Below are 21552 nucleotides of genomic sequence, written 5' to 3' on the forward strand. Positions count from 1 at the left end.
TTTGTATGAAAAAGGCCGCGCAGCGATACTTCGAACAATCGTTTAGAATGGTAACAAAATTTTGAAAATCAATTGGAACGAATAACTGCATATAACTCTAAGAATATTTCATTTCACTTGGGTGCTCCATTTGTCAGCTGTTATTAGGACAGAACAAAAAAAAACAGATTGATAATATTTGGAAGACATAATATAGATTGATGATATATCTGACTTACTAAAGATAAATTATAAGCATATGATTTCATATCAAATTAATGGAGCTATCTATGTGTAAGCCAGTGTCAAATATACCAGTACAGTGGATCTTTAATTTAGTGAATCTCTTCATTATTGTGTCAAATCGTCAATAAAATTATCAAGGTACTGTAGTTTTTTGAATACCGATAGTCGCAAAAAATATTATTTCTTAAACTTTTCCTTTCAAATTCAAGCGCAATATTAAATATCGTATGTTATCGTTGAATATTGTCAATGTGAATATTTTTTAATCAAATGCAATCAAGGATAAAACATAATCAGTCAAAATCTTAACGTTCAATAATCAATAATTCCTGATTCATGTAATAATTTTCTGAGAAAAAAATTTATATGTCGATTTACTTTTACGTTATAAAAAAATTTCATTTAATAATAAAATTTTAGCCATTTTTCCATCGAAGTTTACAAATGTCTAAATTATTATTATTAACATGAACCTATTATTGCATTTTATTTTTATCTATATGGCTCCTCAAACAGCTTGAATGTTGAGCAGACTTTATGGTCTCCGGCAGGGCATTACAATATTGTATTCCTTTGTATATTAAACTATTTTCTTATTGGCTTTGACCCCTTTTGATAGCCTAATGTCTTTGCATATTCTTGTATTATTTATTCATTCATTTACGAGAAATCGACAGTTTACATTTAATCAGTTTGTACATAAGTATTATAGGTATAGTAAAATAAAACCAATTATGGATTTCCTCCTTGTGACTTTACCTCTACTGAGACAGCATAATATGGAATAAGTAAAAAAAAATTGTTAGAAAGGAATATGAATTAAAAAAAATTATACAAAATAAAAGATTATATAAAACGAAAAATTTACAAAACAATGCATTTATAGCCATGAAGAGAGGTTGTAGATATAAATCAAATCATAATAGAGATATAAACATTATTCAAAAGCCATCAGAGAAATATCTTTTATGGACCTCTTGTATTTGGTAAGTTCGCAACTGAAAATTTCAGCCTTGGATAATACGTTATTGTAATTATTGCATAGTCTGTTCAGGCAAGATTCTGCTTAGAGTTTGTTTTGCTTTGATCAACCCTGAACAGGACACAATAGCGTGTTGAACGCGCAGGTACATTGAATGTTGATTATACATTATGTTTGTGAATGTCGTTATTGCATATAATTTTCTATGAAAAGTATATTGTAATAGGTTGTTTATTATTCTATGTATGAATACCATCGTTTTCAAGGTCAGCATCTTTTTGACCGTTAGCTAATTTAGTTTCTTTTACTATTAAGTTACTTTTGAAAATCACACACCGCACATTACAATTCAATTCAATTCAGCTCAAATAATCACATAAGGTAGCAGCTTTTGTCTACCGACTGTCTGAATCATATTCTGACCGTGCTCGCAAATATCAATAACTGACCATAGATGCCGGATTTTGCCAATATCGTATTGACATAGGGCTTTATCGATCATCTGTACTAGTCCTCTTGATTTCTGAAGTATATGTATGCTTTGTGTTGATAGATGGCATTAAAAAACATTGAGACCTGTTTGTTTTCCGTCTTGTTTAAAAACTTTCCATTGAATTCTAAGACTACAATTCTGGACTGGATTTGACGCTGCTACTACAATTTATTTTGTTTACCTGTTTTATTTTTTCAGATGATATCCATAGCGGTCATATACGTCTATGGATATCTGGGCACCAAAGGAACTTTATTAATTGAAGGGTTGATATTAGTCCTCTTCTTGTACAGAAGATGGTTGAACAACTATTTCCCCAGCAGGGGTGTGAAATCCTTCACCATCACAGTGCCAATCTTTGAAAACATATTCAGGGTGTTTGTCCTAAGGCAACACATCAGTACTCAGACGAAGAAACTATACGAGGCCTTTCCTAATGAAAAGTAAGTGTTAAAAGTATATTCTTATTCCATTACTACCATTTTCCAAATAAAAAGCCAAACTTTGCGACATTAGTTTGGTTATATCAGTGTAATTAAGAAAACACGTTAATTACACGTTAAGCAACTGAAGGTTACTAAGAATTGCATCATAAAGACCATACTCTCTCTCTCTGGTTTCAATCCTGGGATTGGTTTGCAGCAATTTCATCTAATCTCCTCTTCCATTCTTCCCTGTCTTGTGCGGCTCTTTTGACTTCTGATTGACTTCCCTCAGCGTGGGCGTCCCCTAGAGTTGGTCCCCTCGGTCATACCCTCCATTATGACATGCAAGAGGCCTTCTTGTCGTATAACATGGCCGATCCATCTTGCACGCCTTTCGGACAAGGTCCTGAGCAGGTGCCTTCCTCCTTCGATTCTTTGGAGAACCTCCTCATTTGTAATATGGTCTCTCCAGGAAATTCCTAACAGTCTTCTATAGGACTACATCTCAAAAGACTCTAGTTTCTGTTTATCTCTTTCGGATAGGCACCATGTTTCGCAGCCGTACATCAAGATACTCCATACATAGGTCTTGATGAGGAGTATTCTCAGTTTTAGGTCTATATTATTCGATTCTATTATATTCGACCTTTTATTGAATGCAAGCCTAGCCTGGTGTATACGGCTGTCGACCTCGCTCTTAGACCGACCGTCCCATGTTATTTTGCTCCCGAGGTAGACAAACTCCTTGGTGTTCTTTAGTGGAACTCCTGCCATCTCTACTCTCATCTGATGTTGCGTTCGGCCTACAGTCAGCAGCTTTGTTTTGTCTTTATTTATCTTCATGTTGTAGTTGTTTTGAAGAATGCTTTGCATGGTTGTTAAGGCCTTTTGCAGTTCTTCTTCGCTTTCAGCAACCAAAGCAATATAAAACCATAAATATAAGACCATACTAAAAGTTCCCATAAGGACGTCAACAACAGAAATTTTTAAACAGTTTGACGTTCCAAGTATACAGAAAATCTATGTCAAAAACATTCTGGTACATCACCTCAAAAATGATTTACTGGCAAACACCTTACATACCCATTACACCAAAGTGTTACTCTAGCTTTGCACAAAGAAGCTCTGAATTTTTAGCAATAAAGGTATATAACAAACTCCCGCTTAGTATCAAACAATTCAAAACAAAAAATAACTTCATTGGACATTAAATATTGGCTTCAGGAACTACCGGATAAAGAATTTACTAGCATATTTAAAACGTAGAAGTAATCGTAGTTTCTGGAAAACCTTACCCACAACATAAAGTCGAACCATAAAAGTCGCTGAAAACTTACAAAACCTGGTCCCCCTCAACTTAAGATCTCCTAGTGAGGAGGACTACGAATATAATCAATATCTATTATACATATATATAAATACACATATTCTTGTAAAAATTATAGCTGTATAAAAAAAATTATAAAAATAAATTTCAGTTCTGATTCGTTCCACATGGTCAGAAAATCGTTGTCGTTGAAAACTACAGAATTATAACGGTAGGTAGTTAACCCCTTTGACCGTGCGTAAACTGAAAATACATAGATTTTTTAATCTTTTTCTCACTATCTACAGAGAATTAAATAGACTTTTTTCGTATTACTGGTATAACTGGAATTGCGTACTTTTATTTTATTGCATTTTAGCTAATAGTTCAGGCGGTAGCCATTTTTATATCACAAGAAAATTTTTGTATTTTTTCTACCGATTTTTTTATGTAAGTTTGGAAGATATTTTTTCAAAATTTAAATTTATGTGTTTTTTTAAATTTTATATTTTAACCTTTTGTTCTTTCAAATTAAAATAGAAATAACTTCTAAACTATTAAAAACAACCACCAAAATTGAAATAACTCTTCCAATTCTTATCAAGCGTTAAATATGTTCTCCAATTGCTAGTTTTAATATAGGTCTAAAGGGGCTTAAGATTATTTATTAGATTCTCGCCGTTCATTTTAATTCTGTACAAACATTTTCAAGCATTGCGTTGGTCCAAAAAGCATTACGCGTTCAAAGACTGCCAATACAATTTTTTATCGGTCTAATATTAATAATATTTTAGCTACGCTTTCTTTTTTTACTCAGCTTTTTCCAGTATCTTAGAGCTCTGGTATACCAGGCATCTGTTTCCAGCGAATTGTTGGCGAAGTGTGGCTTACAGCTAAGACGAGACACTATCCTAAAATAAAGCCAGAATCTTAACGACGTAAGTGATAAGCCGTGCACAAAAATATGGGACGCGCTGCCCTGGTGTATTGGACAGACCTCCGGTTGAATTTGCCCTATCCAAGCTTTAAAATATAGTGGAAATATTAACGACATGTAAAAACAATATTCGGTGCGTAGCCCGGCGTAATCGACGGACCTACGATCGACTTTGCCCGAGCAGGCCTAGAAAATCGATCTATCCGTTGGTTTTCTTAAAAAATTATTTCTGTTGAACGTATTACTAAAATCTCAAATGTTTCTAGAGATATCCCTCTGGAAGTTACTATTTCATCGTCTAGAAAAATAAAACCTGGAGCTTACTTTATTGGTAAGTTGGCTAATTTTATAGTTGAAAAAAATTTTATACCATTTTACTTAAAACATTTTAATAGAAAGATCCAGTTTTTATTGATTTAAAAAATAAATAACTTACATCCGTAGGGCTCTCTCTAGAAACATTTGACTTTTTTTTAATACGTTTATCAAAAATAATTAAAATATGAGCGTCGAGCAAACCCCCGTTATTAGACCCTAATGTCGCCTTAAGATATAAAAATGTTTGTTCTTATCTTAAGGCCCCGTAGTAAGCGTTCAAAGATGGTTTAAAAGGGAGATATGTAAATACAAATGTTACGAAGGGAGCGCGCTTATATTTAAAAAACGATAATAATTCAGCGAAATTGGTGAAAATATTTAACAAAACACCACTCTTTTGACATAGAGTAAAAAATCTCTCGAAAAATGTTGTCAAAGGGTGTTTCTAATTTTCTTTTTAATAATTTTCTTTTTAGTGTCCACGGATATTTACATCAATTGTATTAGTGGTGAAGATTTCTTGTATACCATGGCAACTACGTATAATGCAACTAATTGTAACTGATTTTCAGATACATTGGCACACACCAGTTCTCCAAGCCCATAGTCATGATTACCGATCCGGAGATCATCAAACAGGTCACCATCAAGGATTTCGACTGCTTCCAGGACCACATCATTGAATTCGATAAGGAGATGGACCCGTTGTTTGGCAACATATTGATATCGCTAACGGGTACGAAACATTGTCCAACTTTTTTTATTTTGAAGCTAGAAAAGCTCTGGTTCGGGAAAGAGATAATTTCTTCTAAATATTCTAAGCAAGCGAATTCAAGTCCTGATGTTGCAAATTTGATTGCCAACGTACTGCAATAGTATAATATTATGTAGGTACATTTTGTATTTGATATCTTCAATAAAGCCAATGGGACTATGGTATCCTCAATCGGAAAATAATGTGAGGTTGGAGGGAGTGAAAAGGAAAGGGTATGTGGAAGATTGGAAATTACCTGATTTTTCAGATCTGGTCTCTAAGCATCGCTAAATCCATTTAAGGCTTAAGCGTTCTGAAGCGTTCAAATACTAGAAGAAGATGGTTTGAAAGGGAGATGTGTAAATACAAATGTAAGAGGCAGCACGCTAATACAAAAAATATAATTAATGGGCGCGAGTAAAGCGCGACTTAAAATTAAATTACTAAATTCAGCAAAAATCTTTCAAGAAGTGTTTTTCAAGAAGTAGTATTTAAAGAAACGCTGTGATTTGTTCATACCTATAAGACGTTAAATAAAAGAACCAGATGGGTTTTTAATAATTTTTGAAGGATACATGAAAGAAATTTCATAAGCTTACTTTTTCGGGTCGGCAAATGTATAGACATTATCTTAAAAAATTTAAAATTAATTTAAAACTTAAAGTAGTAAAGGGAAGTATGTTATAAAAGCAGGTTCTAAAGCAAACATTCGATTTTGAATATTGGTATTTTACCAGGGCTATTTCGTGAGTATCCACCACGCTGTAACGTGCATCAAATACTTGTTAGATCAAGATGAAGAATGGAGAAAGGGGTTAAAAATAGAAGTAAATTAATGTATTCAGTAGAAGGCAAGAACGAAAAAAGGTTCATCTCTTTAATCGAATTTTTGCACTTTCAGGCCAAAAATGGCGTGATATGCGATCAACACTGACTTCCGCGTTCACTAGTGCTAAGATGAAGGCGATGTTTGGATTCGTGGTGGAGTGCGGGGAAGAGATGGCATCATACCTTGAGGAGGAGCTGAAGAAACCAATGCACAAAGGTCTGAACTTATAAACACTATATGGGATTATTTCGTTTTCTATCAAAATCTGTACCATCCATTTTTACCAGAAATGGGCTAACTTTAAATTAAAGACAAACCAACGTTGGGTACATTGGATTTTCTTCTTCTGTCTCATTAATAAGACAAAAGACAAAGAAATACTGCAATAGGACTTTTGTCAATTTATTGGATCGAACCGTTTTTTAAGCTTAACGACATCATTTTATCGAAGGAAGCAAACACTTTGTGATGTGACATATCAACTTGATATAATAAGCCCTGACGAAGCTTGAGCTAAGCGAAACCTGGTTAACTGTTAATATTAATTCATAATAAAAGTGATGTTTTACAAAGTGATGTTTTTCATACACATATCACATTAACAATATCCCTTTACTAAACACAACTTCAATCAAAGACTTAGGCGTGACATTTGACTCGTCACTTAGCTTCAATAAACATGTAGATACAATTTCAAAAAGTGCATCACAAGTATTAGGATTAACGCTAAGAATCACAAATTGTTTTAAAAGTACAGAATTAACTTTGACATTATATAAATCAATTGTGCGAAGTATTCTCGAATATGCATCAACAATTTGGTCTCCCAATTATGAGATTCATAATTATAGGATTGAATCCATACAAAGGAAACTAACCCGTGTAATTGCTTATCGTGAAGGTTTATCTGGTCAATTTGGAACATATAATGACCGAATTTTGCACTAAAAACTACACTCACTGACGGTCAGACGTAAACTTTCTGACGTACTGCTCCTACACAAAATTATACATGCATCAGTTGATACACCAAACATTTTATCCCAAGTTAACATCAACATTCCATCAAGAAAATCAACAAGGAGGATGAACGACATTTTCTATATTAAAGCCTACCACACAAATGCAGGATATTTTTCCCCTGTACCGCGAACATTAAGAAATTATAATTATTCATGGCTCTAATAATGTAATAGACATTTTTAATGACCAATTTAAACACTTCAAAAAAAATGTATTACCTTTAATCATATTAAGCTGATATTGTAATGAAACCCTTTATTTAAAGAGAAGCAACATTGTACCTACCTAATCAGTGTCTCACCAGTACAGGTGTGACAATAACAAATCGTTTATGAACATATTTGTACTTACCTTTTACCCATTCTTTTTTGCTATTTACTTCTGCATATTTAGCTTATTCATTTTGTTACTATTTTTGTTATTATTATGTATTTAAACATCCATGTATGTAAATTCTTGGGCACCGTGCCTGTTTTATGTACTTAAATAAAAAAAAAAAAAAAAAAAAAAAAAAGTGTATTTTTTTCATTTAACGACATCACCTTATCTTGAGCTAGGTTCTGTTTCTTTTTGAGGTTTTAATGTAAATTCTCTGTATGTCACCGCGAATTTTCGGAGGATTATCTTTCTTTCTTTCTCCTTTCGGGCTTACAATATGAGCCCCCTAAGAATAAAATAATATTTGGCATGATTGTATGGGTTGGGTTAGGTTAGGTATGAAACATCATTTGGTTTTCTCCACTCACCCAATCGACTGACTACTATTGTAAGTCATTACGTCTCCACAATATTAATCTTAAATACTTGCACTGGCATACTCCTTCTCTCAGTATCTTCTGTTTGGCACTTCATTCTAAAGTCTGTTCTTTCTCATTTGTCATCTTTCCGCATTCAGTAATTTCCAATTCCTCTTGTTTCATTGAAGTTTCTATGATCTGATTTAATATGAGTCAGTTATCGAGGTTGTTATTTTCCAGTGATTGGACATATGGAACTGGATTTTAAAGACATCTTCACGAGATACACCAACGACGTGATAGCTTCTTCCGCTTTTGGAATAAAGGTCAACTCTCTAAAGGAGAGGGACAATGAGTTCTATAAAATGGGAAAAGAAGCCAGCGATTTTGATGGTATCATGATGGCCAAGTTCTTCCTCTTGATGACTATACCAAGAGTTATGAAGGTGAGCATTACAAAATTTATTTATTTTCACTTTAAATTTGTTTTTTTTTAGAGGTAGGATTACACAATACTCTGGCAGAAGGGAAATGGCATATTAGGAATTATATGTGGCTATATATCAGCTCTTAAAAAATGTATATTGAATAAAGCTCAAGCCATTCCGAACCACGTCAAGGTTGTGAGTGATGGTTCCTTTATATGGCAAATACGGAAAGGGATTTGTGAATCCAGAAGTTCAATAATTATTTCTCTATTTATAGATACAGTCAAAATGTGGTAGCGGATAGCATCACAATGACTTAATTTTGTCCACAGGACGTTTGTTCTTGTTTTCGATGGTCTCAAGTGCTTTTTTGGATTTGAAAATGTGGAAAGCAGGAATACCATCGTATTTTATGGAAACTTCTTTTGGATCAGTGTATATGTATTATAGTTTCATGCTCTATATTTTCTGTATCATCGATTCTTTGTTTTTAGCATTGTAACAAAGTAATAGTAGCTTTAAACATTTCATTTTGATCCTATTTTTTAGTTTTAAGAATGTACACAACTAAAATATTATCGGTTTTGACTTGCTAGATATAACCCATTCAAAGCATTCGGCTTAAAATTTAATGTGAGTCTAACAATATGGTAAGAGTGCAGTACAAATTTCTTAGGTACGTAAAAATTTCAAGCTCAAAATTCCAATTGAATACTTTAATTATGTCAGTTTGATGAATCGATTGCATCTAATAACGCTGTCTGACAGGAGAATTATGTCAGATCTGGCTGTGTTACACAGAGTCATTAACAACTTAATTGACAGCCGTGCCTTCGTTGCCACTATTAAATTCCATTTGCCGACTAGAAACACAAGACAAAATGTAACATCCTTCTGCAATACATAAACAACTAACTGTCAGACACACTCACTAACAAATCGGATGATCTGGGCAACAAGTTTTAGGGGAACACTTTATATATATATATGACTCCATGTATAGAATCTAGCGTAATCTATACCAGTACTTTGTTGAATCCTCCAAATTATTTGATTTGTCTCATATGTAGTATTATTCATGTGTCTAAAATACTTTGTATTGCTGTTATATATTTTAATAGTTTTGTTTCATATTAAGAGTACTGATATATCATACTTTGAAAATATTGTGTATAATTTTCGATAGCTCAGTGGATATATTCTGTTCATAAAACCCATCTGAAAGCACGACTGAGTGTAAAACCTAATAAAATAAAACAATGTCATTGGTTAGGTTTGTTAAATAATCATATTTCCAGATACTGAGCATCAGACTTCTGTCCGAGAAATCCAGTTCATTCTTCAGAAACCTCGTCATGAACACAATGCAGACCCGCGAGGGGCAGCACATCATCAGACAGGATATGATCCACCTACTAATGCAGGCCAGGAAAGGAACCCTGGAGCGCGAAACCAACGAAGAGGGGTTCTCACCGACAGGAAATTCGCAAAAAAGTACGTAGTTTGGTAATTTATTTTATATATGTCGTCACTTAGCCATGGTGCTCTAGGATGTCATTTAGAGATTCGGACCATGAAGAGAGAGGAAATATGCATATTGGCAGATATGACACATATGAGTGAAGTTATCCACACAGGAAAGAGTCGGAGAAACGACCCATTCTTCTGCAGTCAACGTTATGAACGGGTGCTCCGATCCCGAAAGGTCAGTCTCTTCGCTCTGTGCACCGGAGAGTAGGAATTCAATGCTACTACTATGTAAATACTAGTTAATTTCAGATACGGGTTTGAGTACCACCCTCCGAGAACCATTTATTGGATTACCAACATCTCTACCATAGATCACCCCAATTGGTTCGTTACGTTTGGTGATTAAGTCCGGATTCATCGGGTGCGGTGTGTTCAGGATGTGCCTGCCCACCAGCTGTGTGGAGTACTTGATCGGGAGAGGCTGGATTATGGAGAGAGAGGGTGGTTTGGGGAGACTCTTTGACATCTCTAACTGGTATCCCGACTCATCGCCTTGCGTCCCAGTGGCAGGAATATATTCATATGTCCCTCACTCCTGGACACACTGACCCCTGGATTCCTACCTAACCCTCACACCTTTTATCTTCTCAGAAGTTCTTTTCCATCCTTTCCTTAAAAAATAACCTTCACACTGCATCCCAAAAGATGGCATAGCCCCTGAGAAAAATTCTTTGCCTCAAGGCCTCCTAGGAGTAGTTAATATAAAAATAAAATTTATAAAAATATCTCCGAAGAAATTCCTTTGAAACACAGTCTAATATACCAAAATACTACCACCGTCTGATGTGATCGACCATCACTTTTCCTTCTTCGTATGGTGAGTTATTCAGTTAGTTTACTGCATTTCTTAATTCAGCTCAGATGTGCAGCAATCTGGTGGAGTCGACATTCTTCTACAATATGTTCTGTAGTTCATATGTGTGAGTTCATATGTGTAGTTCAAATTTCAGTGGCTGCATTGGACGCGATTTAGTGAAACTCACGTCTTCGGGGAAAATGGAACTCTGATGGCTTACTTAAGTTAACAACAAATGCTTATTTTTTTACCTCGGAGACTACACCACACTACTCTTTGGGAGACTCTTGAAAGAGTCGGACTTGCTTTTTCAGTCCAAAGGGGTTTCCTGGCGTATCTAGTTAAATGAATGTTTGATATGATATATTTGTACCTTTCGATGGTAGAAGAATTTGAACATTTTTTTAATTAGACAGAAAATGGCCTGATTCATTAGTTGATCATGCCTTGTCTTTTTCAGAGTGGACTGACGATGAGATCGTCGCTCAAGCAGTTCTCTTCTTCTTGGCCGGTTTTGAGTCATCTTCGAATCTGCTGTGTTTCGCAGCCCATGAATTGGCTGGGAACCAAGATGTCCAGAAGAGACTGCAGAAGGAGGTGGATGAGGTATCTGCCAAGTGGGGAGGCAAGATTAACTACGAAGATCTACATGCGATGAAGTACATGCACATGGTTATCTCGGGTAAGTAGGCATTTGAACAAAATTTTGCTTTATTGAATATTTAAAAATATATACAGTATGTCCGGGGGGGTAAGGTGCGCTTCCTTCAGGGAGTGATTCTAAATGATGTTCGAAGTTAAAATGACAAATACCTTTATAAATAAATATATAATTAAGGAACAAAGTACGGGATAATTGGTTGGGGGTCTGCCTTGAGCACTCACACAGAGCGGCTCAACATAACCCAAAAAGGAGTGCTAGTATATAAAAAAAACAATATGGTGATTTCAGACATGAAATGATAATTATTGTATTGAGTCCAGAAATAGAATTTGAGGAAAATCCAGACAAATGCTTGTCATGACATCAAAACTTTTTCAAGATATTTTTGTGCTTCATATTACAGATTTCTGCTTTATATGCTCTTATTATTTTTTGGCTTGAGAAGATTGAATATTGATGTATTATATTTAGATGAGACGTTTAAGACGAAAATATAAGTCCAATACCGTACCGCTTAGATATGCGACCTACAACTCTCTCAACGCTGTAACTAAAACTACTGAATACGTTCTACGCGAACAGCTTATCGCATTCTAATAATGCAACAAGTTTCGACGAGATATAAGTACGCAGTAGTGCTAATATTTATAGCTCTATGGAATACCTTAACCATTTGGTGACAATTGTATTTTTTTGTATGTGTTTATTCAGTTTTTTTATATTTGTGCATTATTTTCTCTTACTTCTTTAGATCTTACAAAACTGATCAATCAGTTTAATTGTAAGAAATCTCTCACTTTTTCTATTTATTAGCTTATAATAATATATTTATTTTCAACTTGATATCTTGGTACCACAATATTAATTGTTTTTATGTTTGACGGAGGTAGAACGATCTAATTTTCGTTTTTATTTTTGAATGACATGTCTCATTTTTAATATCTTCTGGTAATGAGTTAAACAATTCCAGAATTTTATGTCTTTTTGTTCTATCTCCGTATACATTTTGCGATATTTTAATAACAAACATTTGTGCTTCTCTATGCCTAGTTATGGTTTACAGGTTTTTTGAATTCTGTATTACAGAATTCATCTAGCGTTAGTTGGTAATCTATCCTACTATGTATAGAGAGCACATTACACAAAGAAAACATTTTTTTATAATCGCCTTCAGATAATTGTATTTTTTTTTTGCCTGATATCAATTTTAGGAAACGGATTTGTAATTGTTCTATTTTATTTAAGTACGTTTTATACGGATTAACGATTAACAGTACGTTTTATACGTTAATCCGTATAAAACGTACTTACTCCGTATCCTATAATTGATTCCGCTAATGCATTATATATACAGTATAATATATTTTTATTAACAAAGTTTTTTAGGTGATAAAATTTCCCTAATATGGATCTTAATCTATTACATACATTTTCAATGTGATTTGACCAGTTAAAATTGACATCTATTGTAAGACCTAGGTATGTATATTGGTAAACTTTTTCTATGTTTGGGCATTTACATGGCAGAGATTGGTTTTTTGTGTGAAAACAATCGTATGGATGACTTTTTATATGCAGTTCTTTATCCTGACAACTTGCATATGGAGAGTGTATAAGCATATATTTTTTTTTTTTTTTTGCGTTAATAATAATTCCACTGTCGTGGGACCATTTAATTATGTTATTTAGGTCTGTTTGTAAAAAATCCTCAATTTTCTGTAGATTACTGTCAGCACATATGATGCAAGTATCATCTGCAAACATGTAACATTTACAACGTTTTATTACGTTACGTAAACTGTTTACTTGCATTATATAACACGTAGGTCCCGATATCGACCCTGTTGCTACTCCAGTGTCTGTTAACATTTCATCACTGAAAATTCCGTCAATTTTAACTTTAATTTTTCTATTTAACAGATAATTTTTAAACATTTTATTTAAAGGACCTCTAATACCACATTCTTCCATTGCCTTTAGTAATGTTTGATGGTCCAATGTGTCAAAGGCCTTTTTAAAGTCTATAAAAATTATACCAACGTAATATTTTTCATTTAAATGACAATTTATATACCATGTTATTTTTTACACCGTGTTATTTTGTTTCATTACAGAAACAATGAGGTATTGGCCATCCGGCGTTGTACTGGATAGAAAGTGTGTCAGAAAATATATTCTCCCACCCCCAAATAACTCAATGGATAAGGGGATTACTGTAAGTTCAACCATATTAATATAATAAGTCAAAATCTAAATCAATAGCCATACAAAATTTAAAGTAGATATAATATATGGTTTTAAAATTAGCTACTAATGCCCTCTGCCTGTTTAAGTCTGAAGTTTTTTCGGTTTTAAACTTGATTAAATCAGGTAAGTTTTCAGTTGTTAAGGTTAAACGCGACGGTCATTATATAAACGTGTTCATAGACGGCATTATTTTATTTTATTAAAATACGCTTTTTACAAGGTATTTCTTTTCAACATTAAGATAATTTTTTTTGCGCCTGTACAGGCCTGTTGCTCCAGTGGTTAACCATTGAAATGCCGAGCTCCCGTGCTCTGCATAATATGGCAAAAAAGCTTCCTTTACTTTGTTGCTAAACCGTACAACAAAATCCCACTCTCATTTAAAAATCAAAACAAAATTTAAATCTCAAATAAAAAGCTGGATTCAAAACAGAGGGAGACCGGAAATAATAAAAAAAACATATATGTATATAATATATACACTGACACCAGAATAAAGACTGAAACTGAAACCACTCAACTACACTAAAAAACATCGTGTAATACATTTATAATTACTTCAGAAAAAAACACTAGCTTTTGTATTTATAATTACTTCATATTATTCATACTTATAATTTTTAATAAAATTAGATGAAATCTTCAGTACAGAGTATTCTACAGCAATGAGGATATTATTAACTCTATTTGTTATTAAAGGAGGATGATACTAAAAAAAATATTTGAGGGTAAAATCCCACAGAGGAAAGTTTTGTTTTTAGATTACCGTATGATTCCCCGGCGCTCAACGGATAAAAATCCCACAAAGCAAAAAAAAATGTTTTTAGCTCACAACATGGATTCACCGGCGTTCACTAGATACAAATCCCACAAAGGAAAGTATTGTTTTTAGCTCACAATATGGATTCGCCGGCGCTCAACAGATAAAAATCCCACAAAGGAAAAAATTCTTTTTAGCTCACAATATGGATTTTTTTATTTTTATTTTATTTATTTATTTATTTAATTCAAAAAACAGTTTTTACATAAAAAGCATACTCTGCACATCTCATTAGGGCATTCCTGTATCAAGATGTGCAGCTTTACAATAATATCATTTAAAAAAATACATATATGTAAATTTAAAATAATAACAACATTAAATTAAATTTAAACAAAAAAATAAAAGTTTATGACACGGACGTTTCGAGACCGGTAGACAAAAATAAACAAAATTTTAGTAACAAATGTATGAAAAAAAATAAAAACAAAAAACAAAAAAGTCAACAAAAGAAAAGAAAAGAAAAGAAGCATTATTTAGTAAGTTGGCAACAATAATATTCTTCTGTTAACTAAAGTACAAGGTACCTGTGCTGGCTTATCAGACACAAGCATAGGGAAACCATACTGACAATTACAACATGGATAGTATGAATAATAGATTATAAGAAAAAATAAAAAATAACTAAATAAAAAAAGGTAAATAATAACCGATAGGTAAGTAGATAATATTATAATAAAAAGTAAGTAAGTAAATATTTTAGCTAGACAATAATTAAAGTAAATATTAATACGATAATTAAGTAGATAATAATTAGATAGATTCGCCGGCGCTCAACAGTTACAAATCCCACAAAGGAAAATATTGTTTTTAGCTCACAATATGGATTCGCCGGCGCTCAACGGGTACAAATCCCTTTTAGTACTTTTCAACGGATACAAATTTGGAGTACTTTTGGCGCTTGTCTGGCTAATTAGTTTCTTAGAACAGGCACTGCCTAGTTAGAAACTAATGTTGATTGGGCCATCATGTATTCACGCCTGTATTGCAGCCTATTCCCGACGTGTTGTACTTGTCACATTATTACATGTCATGATGCCTTTGTCCAATATCCATGTACACATTATTTGATCTAACATGTAACTTATAAGTTTTCAATATCAAATGTACAGTGATAAATAAATACATTATCTTCTCAAGCGTACAATATTATGTGTCCAGTATTTTTGAACAGCTTGTAATGGTAAAATACCTATCTTTATTCTAGTTGAATGTCGGCGACGGTGTATGGATTCCCCTTTACGAGATTCACCACGACCCTAAATATTACAAGAATCCTAACACTTTCGACCCCGAGAGATTCTCCGACGAGAACAAGGGCTCCATCAATCCAATGACCTATCTGCCCTTCGGCTCTGGTCCTAGGAGTTGCGTTGGTAAGTGTTTTTCATTGGATAAGTGCATTTTTTAAATTCTTTGATTAGTGTTTAAGTTACCTAAGCCTAGTAGTTTGTAATCGTGTTACATTTGACATTATCAGCCATCAACGCAAATTTGTTATTTTTACATTTGATACATCGAATATGAGTTTCTAGGTTAGTTCAAATTTTGATGACCATTAAAAGAATAATAATAATGTTCCTCGATATTCATCAAACAATCAATTTGGGTGTTGGGTGTTGGTACTGCTGCCCCGGGAACCATTTATTGGATAACCAACACCTCTGCCATAGGTCACCCCAAGTGGTTCACTTCGTTTGGTGATTTAGCAACGGTGCCCGGGTTCATGGATGAGGTTTTTCGGCCCACGTACTGCGTGGGGGCCGGATCGAGAGAGACTGGTTGAGGGAGATCATTTGACCTCTCCAGCAGGACTTTCTCGACCCGTCGTCTTGTCACTTCTGGACACACTGAACCCTAGATTCCTATCCACCCATCATATACTTTTCCTTCCTTGAACATCCTTTCTTCGCATAGACCCTCCACACAGCATCCCAAAAGATGACATGGGCCCTGACGGAAAATTTTTTCCTTAGGGCCTCCTGAGTGGGGTTACAAGCGTATACATAATGAATGCGCTTAAGTCGTATAGTAGTAAGTCGTACTTTTTTGCAGAACACAATTTGTTCAAAACTGAAATGGACATGAAAAACAAAATGGCGTAAATAGTCAATGCGATGCCAATGTTAAACTCTGTTAATTTGAGATCTGTGAAACACCCTAACCTAAATTTCACCAAAGTCTGACTGAAAATTAAAATTTGATGACATTGACAAATGTGGAGCACGTTGTTGTTTTAGTTTTGAAACGTTTGACCTTTTTTTCAGGCTCCAGGTTCGCCCTGATGGAGTGCAAGGCCATCCTTTTTCAGCTGATGGAGAAGTTCACTCTGGTCAAAACCCCAAACACCACCACCCCCGTCAACATTTCTTTTGCACCCTTCAACTTTGTGGCTGAAAATGGCTTCTGGATTGGCATTAAGCCGAGGGACTCCAAATAGATTGCAATTTATCATAATAAATGTATGTAATATACAAACAGACAAATAATAAAAAAAGTAGAACAATACATAGAACTTGCGTCTAAAAAAGGTTTATTCTTAATTTTATCTTATTTAAGGCCCCGTAGTAAGCGTTCAAAGATGGTTTGAAAGGGAGATATGTAAATACGAATGTCAGAAGGAGCGCTCTGATAGCTGGTGAAAATATTAAATAAAACACCACTCGTTTGAAATAGAGCAAAAATCTTTCGACAAAAAATGCTTTAGTTGCATTTAAAGACACACTACGAATTTTTTCTCGCCAATAACATATTGAATAACAAAATGTGTTTTCAATAAATTTCGGAGATTACTTTGAGATTTTTTTTCTATCGAGGGAATTTCATATAATAAAGTTTCGACATAACAAACGAACAGAATATCTGTATAAGAATATCTGTAGAATATCTGTAAGGATTATTTCTCTCATATATATGTAATTCTGTTTTGATTTGAAGGTGTTGTAAGTGCATCCTGATTTCTTATGGACGTCAATAAGACAATAGTATCTATTTGTATACAGAATTTCTGAATTATTATTATCATTTGTGAGTTTTTGTCCTTGTACCGGGTCCTTCTATCTCATATCTCATATTTTCACATATCTTGCGTGTTGCAGAATTTCATAAACATATTGTCTCACTGCTTTTTTCATCAATAATGTTATGTGCGATGTTGGTTACGAAATATATTTGTACTCTACAATATTATTCAAATGGGCAGAATTCGAAATATATTTGTACTCTACAATATTATTCAAATGGGCAGAATTCGAAATATATTTGTAGGTACTCTACAATATTATTCAAATGGGCAGTATTCTAAATATATTTGTACTCTACAATATTATTCAAATGGGCAGTATTCTAAATATATTTTTACTCTACAATATTATTCAAATGGGCAGTATTCTAAATATATTTGTACTCTACGGTATCACGGAAATGGGCAGAATTCTAAATATATTTTTAAGATGCTGATAATTGCGTCCAAATTATAAAATTTGTAAGTGGGTACTTAAATACTTTCATTCATACGTAATAATTAAACACGACGATTTCATACTTGAAAAAATAATATTTATGATTCTATTTTCGTAGTAACTGACTCGTTGTTTGCAAACGGATGTTTTTGTAAATCAGTATTACCAGATAACGTGTCTATGTTTTTTAAATAAAAATGAGTATATCTGATTAATTGAAATCCTGTCAAAAACGTGAAATATCAGTGCATTCGAAATATATCGGAACACGTGTTTATGCAGGTTTGCTTTTCGTGAGAAATATAATGACGAAATTTCACAATATTAGAATTTTTATGAACAGGTGTTCCGCCGAAATCTGTCAATTCAATCGATTTTTAATAAATTAGCAATTATTTATAATAGTTAAGTTTTCTCCGTTTGGCATATAATATACCTTAAGTTTATTACCCGGAATAGCTACTTTTATGTAGAGAAATGATTTGATGACAGACTAAAACGGCCATCTTTAACCGGAACTGGAACCTTACAAAAAAACCTACAGACAAGTGATATGCCAAGTGGTCGAGTAGTCCAAGTTAAAAAAGGACTTTTTTATGTGAACAGCGCACAAGAGTTCCAACTGCTCCCAACCGTCTGAAGCAAGTGAGACTATGGCATTCGCAATTGGGGTATGTTGTTAAGCTAAAGGTAGTTGGAAGGGGAAGGAGATGGGAAAGAGGAAGTACCTGAGTATTCAGATCTAGTCACCAAACACGGCTAAAGCCATTTCAAGCAACGTTTCCATTCTGAATGGTGGTCTTACACCAGGGCGATACTGAAAGTATTTCCCACTATGGAAAGCAAGCAATTTTCAATTCAAGGACCAATTGTGAAATAAAAAAATTATTTGCTGCCGCCGGTATTTGAACCCGCGACCTTCGGCTTGCTAGTCGAGAGTTTTATTCCTCAACGACGCAGGCCGTCAATTTTTTGGTTTTGTTTATTTTGCTGTATAACAATTGTACAACCGTTCAATTTACGACTTGTTAAAGTTACACGATATGACGAATGCATATTTAGCTTATTCATTTTTTTACTATTTTTGTTATTATTATGTATTTAAACATCCATGTATGTAAATTCTTGGGCACCATGCCTGTTTTATGTACTTAAATAAAAAAATTTAAAAAAATAAAAAATAAGAAAGAATGTGCACAATCAGTCATTCTAAAAATTCGTAATAAAAAACGTCAGAGATTTTAGTCGCAATCATATCAGTTGAAATCTCTGCAGTGAAGCTTGTATGGAACCGGTGAACATTTTCTTGAGTGTTATTATTTTATTCAGTCTTGTGTGATATGAGAATTGTTTTTCTTGTGATTCGTTGAACAAGTATTAATAATCAAGGTATGATCTATTTTTTGTACTAACTGTTATTGTATAACTTAATTATAATTGATATTATCAAATTTTAATAATATTTTTATTATTTTATTTAGTATTATAAAATATGTGAAGATAGAAGGTATGGCGAATAAAGTATAAATATGTTTTGAAGAATAACAGTTTAATTTACACTTAAGATTGGTATGTTAACAATTTATTACATTTTAGCAACTATTTATTATGAATATACAAAGTATAAATAATAATTTAAATAACAAAGTTTTTACGTGCATTACAATAATATAATTCTATTACAAAGCCATTAATATAATTTTGTATACATTACAATAGCGGTTGATATAATTCTTGGGAATTACAGTAGCCATTAATAATAAAAAATGTTGTACATTAGAATATGCCATTAAAAATTTAGGCGTATTAGATCTATCAAAAAATTTATATATAAAGATGCAAAAGTTGGTCATTTTGAATACATGTAGGATAACAAAAGATTTTTTTAAATATTTATGTGGAGGGATCAGTAGGATTTATAGGCCCTGTTAGAAGTTCTATCGAGCCGAACCCTCTGATATGAAAATATCTGGAGTCGGTGAATTATTTTCCCATTTTCCCAACTCTGGTGAGTTGACGTGTTGTTCTTGTATTGTTTTGTATTTATTTTGCTTATATAATGCACTTACATAATGTTGGTTGACTAGATAATCATTTGTGGAAAAGTGTGTGGAAGGGTTTAGTTTTTCCTATGGGGAAGATTTAACCCGGACAACAAAATAGGAAGCATAATTTTTTTAATTTTTTTTTATAGGTGGTTTAATATAATTTTATTTTGGATGATTTGTATAGCACCGTTTTTGCCTTAAAGGCGATGTAGTTAACGTTATTTACGTATTTATATTATTATTAACGCCCCAATTTAGGAGATTTTTCTTTGGAATTAATAATATACCGTACAAAATTATACAGAATTTTATCTTTTTGTTTGATTTTAATATGAATACCGCACAATAGTCCCAACTGTTCCCAACTGTCTGGTACCAGTGAGCCTGTGGAATTCCCAATTGTGGTATGCTGTGATACTGAAGGTAGTGGGGAAGGGAAGAGGATGGGGTAGATGAAGGTGGGAAGTATCTGTCTATTCTACTATAACTACTATAGCGATTTCAAGCAACGTTCTAATCTGAATGGTGGTCTAACACCAGGGCGATACTGAGAGTATCTTCCATCCTGGAACGTACCGCAAGTTTACTATGTATTAGTTTGTGTGAATAAATTTCGAAATAACACAAATTAATCAAATAAAATTTACTTACGCACGCCGGGGTTTGAGAGAGCATTACCTCTCGACCACGGAGGCCGTCAGAAAATAATCTAACTTCCCTAGTAACAATATTTTTAATTTTTTTAGTGATAAAATTATATTCACTGACTCGGTATAATTATTTCCTCGATTAGTATTGTGGGAAATGAGTTATTCCAAGTGTTGTGATATTTTTTAAAAATCGTAATATTATACTCATTCTGTAATATAGGTAGGCACAAGTTATTTTAATTCTATAACTTTATGATTAAATGCCTCCTACGATTTTATCAAATTCCATTAGATTGTGAAATGGAAGTTAGTACAGTTAATTCGAACTTGCATTATTGCCACATTATTGTGAAATAAAAATCTGTGCATTTTATTCAAACTTATCTTAACGATATCATAAGATTATTATGTTTGAAAATTCATGGCCAAGGGTATTATCGTGATTATTTTTTGGGTTATCACTCCGTCTTGTGCTTCCTCTTTCTATAGCCAACGTTTCGGACAGCCTTGCAGTATCCATCATCAGGATAGATGTGAAACGTTGGTTAACTAAGGAGGAAGCGCAACATGGCATAATAACACAAAAATGAATCACGACGAAATTTGATCAGTTTATTAAAATTTATCTTATGGCGAGATGAATTAAAATTTTTCACACTTATATAAACATATCATAGGTACCCAACATGAAGTATCTTATTCCTGTATATTGTTTCATTTTTGTAAATCATGTACGGTTTGTTTCTATAATATAATATAAAATAAAATTTCTAGGATGGTTAGGAGTTTTAGGAAAACTTAGTAAGTTAAAAAATAGTAGATATCTAAAGAATCCCCCAAAGATATGCCCACGACTTCTACCTTTCACATTTGCGTCAT

The 21552-nt window shown here is 33.3% G+C and overlaps 1 protein-coding gene across 1 annotated transcript in view; it reads left to right on the forward strand.

The window, feature by feature from the left end:
- LOC149410502 (uncharacterized) overlaps positions 1 to 16969 on the forward strand; it is a 48594-nt gene extending 31625 nt beyond the window's left edge. Inside the window, exons 11-19 of the mRNA XM_089648261.1 lie at positions 1899 to 2143; positions 5259 to 5422; positions 6342 to 6485; positions 8270 to 8475; positions 9756 to 9951; positions 11244 to 11465; positions 13562 to 13662; positions 15722 to 15890; positions 16782 to 16969. Of these exons, the coding sequence (XP_089504387.1) occupies positions 1899 to 2143; positions 5259 to 5422; positions 6342 to 6485; positions 8270 to 8475; positions 9756 to 9951; positions 11244 to 11465; positions 13562 to 13662; positions 15722 to 15890; positions 16782 to 16954 (1620 nt within the window). The 3' untranslated portion in view covers positions 16955 to 16969. The remainder of the gene's footprint in view (positions 1 to 1898; positions 2144 to 5258; positions 5423 to 6341; positions 6486 to 8269; positions 8476 to 9755; positions 9952 to 11243; positions 11466 to 13561; positions 13663 to 15721; positions 15891 to 16781) is intronic.
- Positions 16970 to 21552: the final 4583 nt, after the last annotated feature.

The sequence above is a fragment of the Hesperophylax consimilis genome, chromosome 27 (assembly GCF_061612785.1).
Source record: "Hesperophylax consimilis isolate HC1 chromosome 27, BYU_Hcon_1.0, whole genome shotgun sequence".
Lineage (NCBI taxonomy): Eukaryota > Metazoa > Arthropoda > Insecta > Trichoptera > Limnephilidae > Hesperophylax > Hesperophylax consimilis.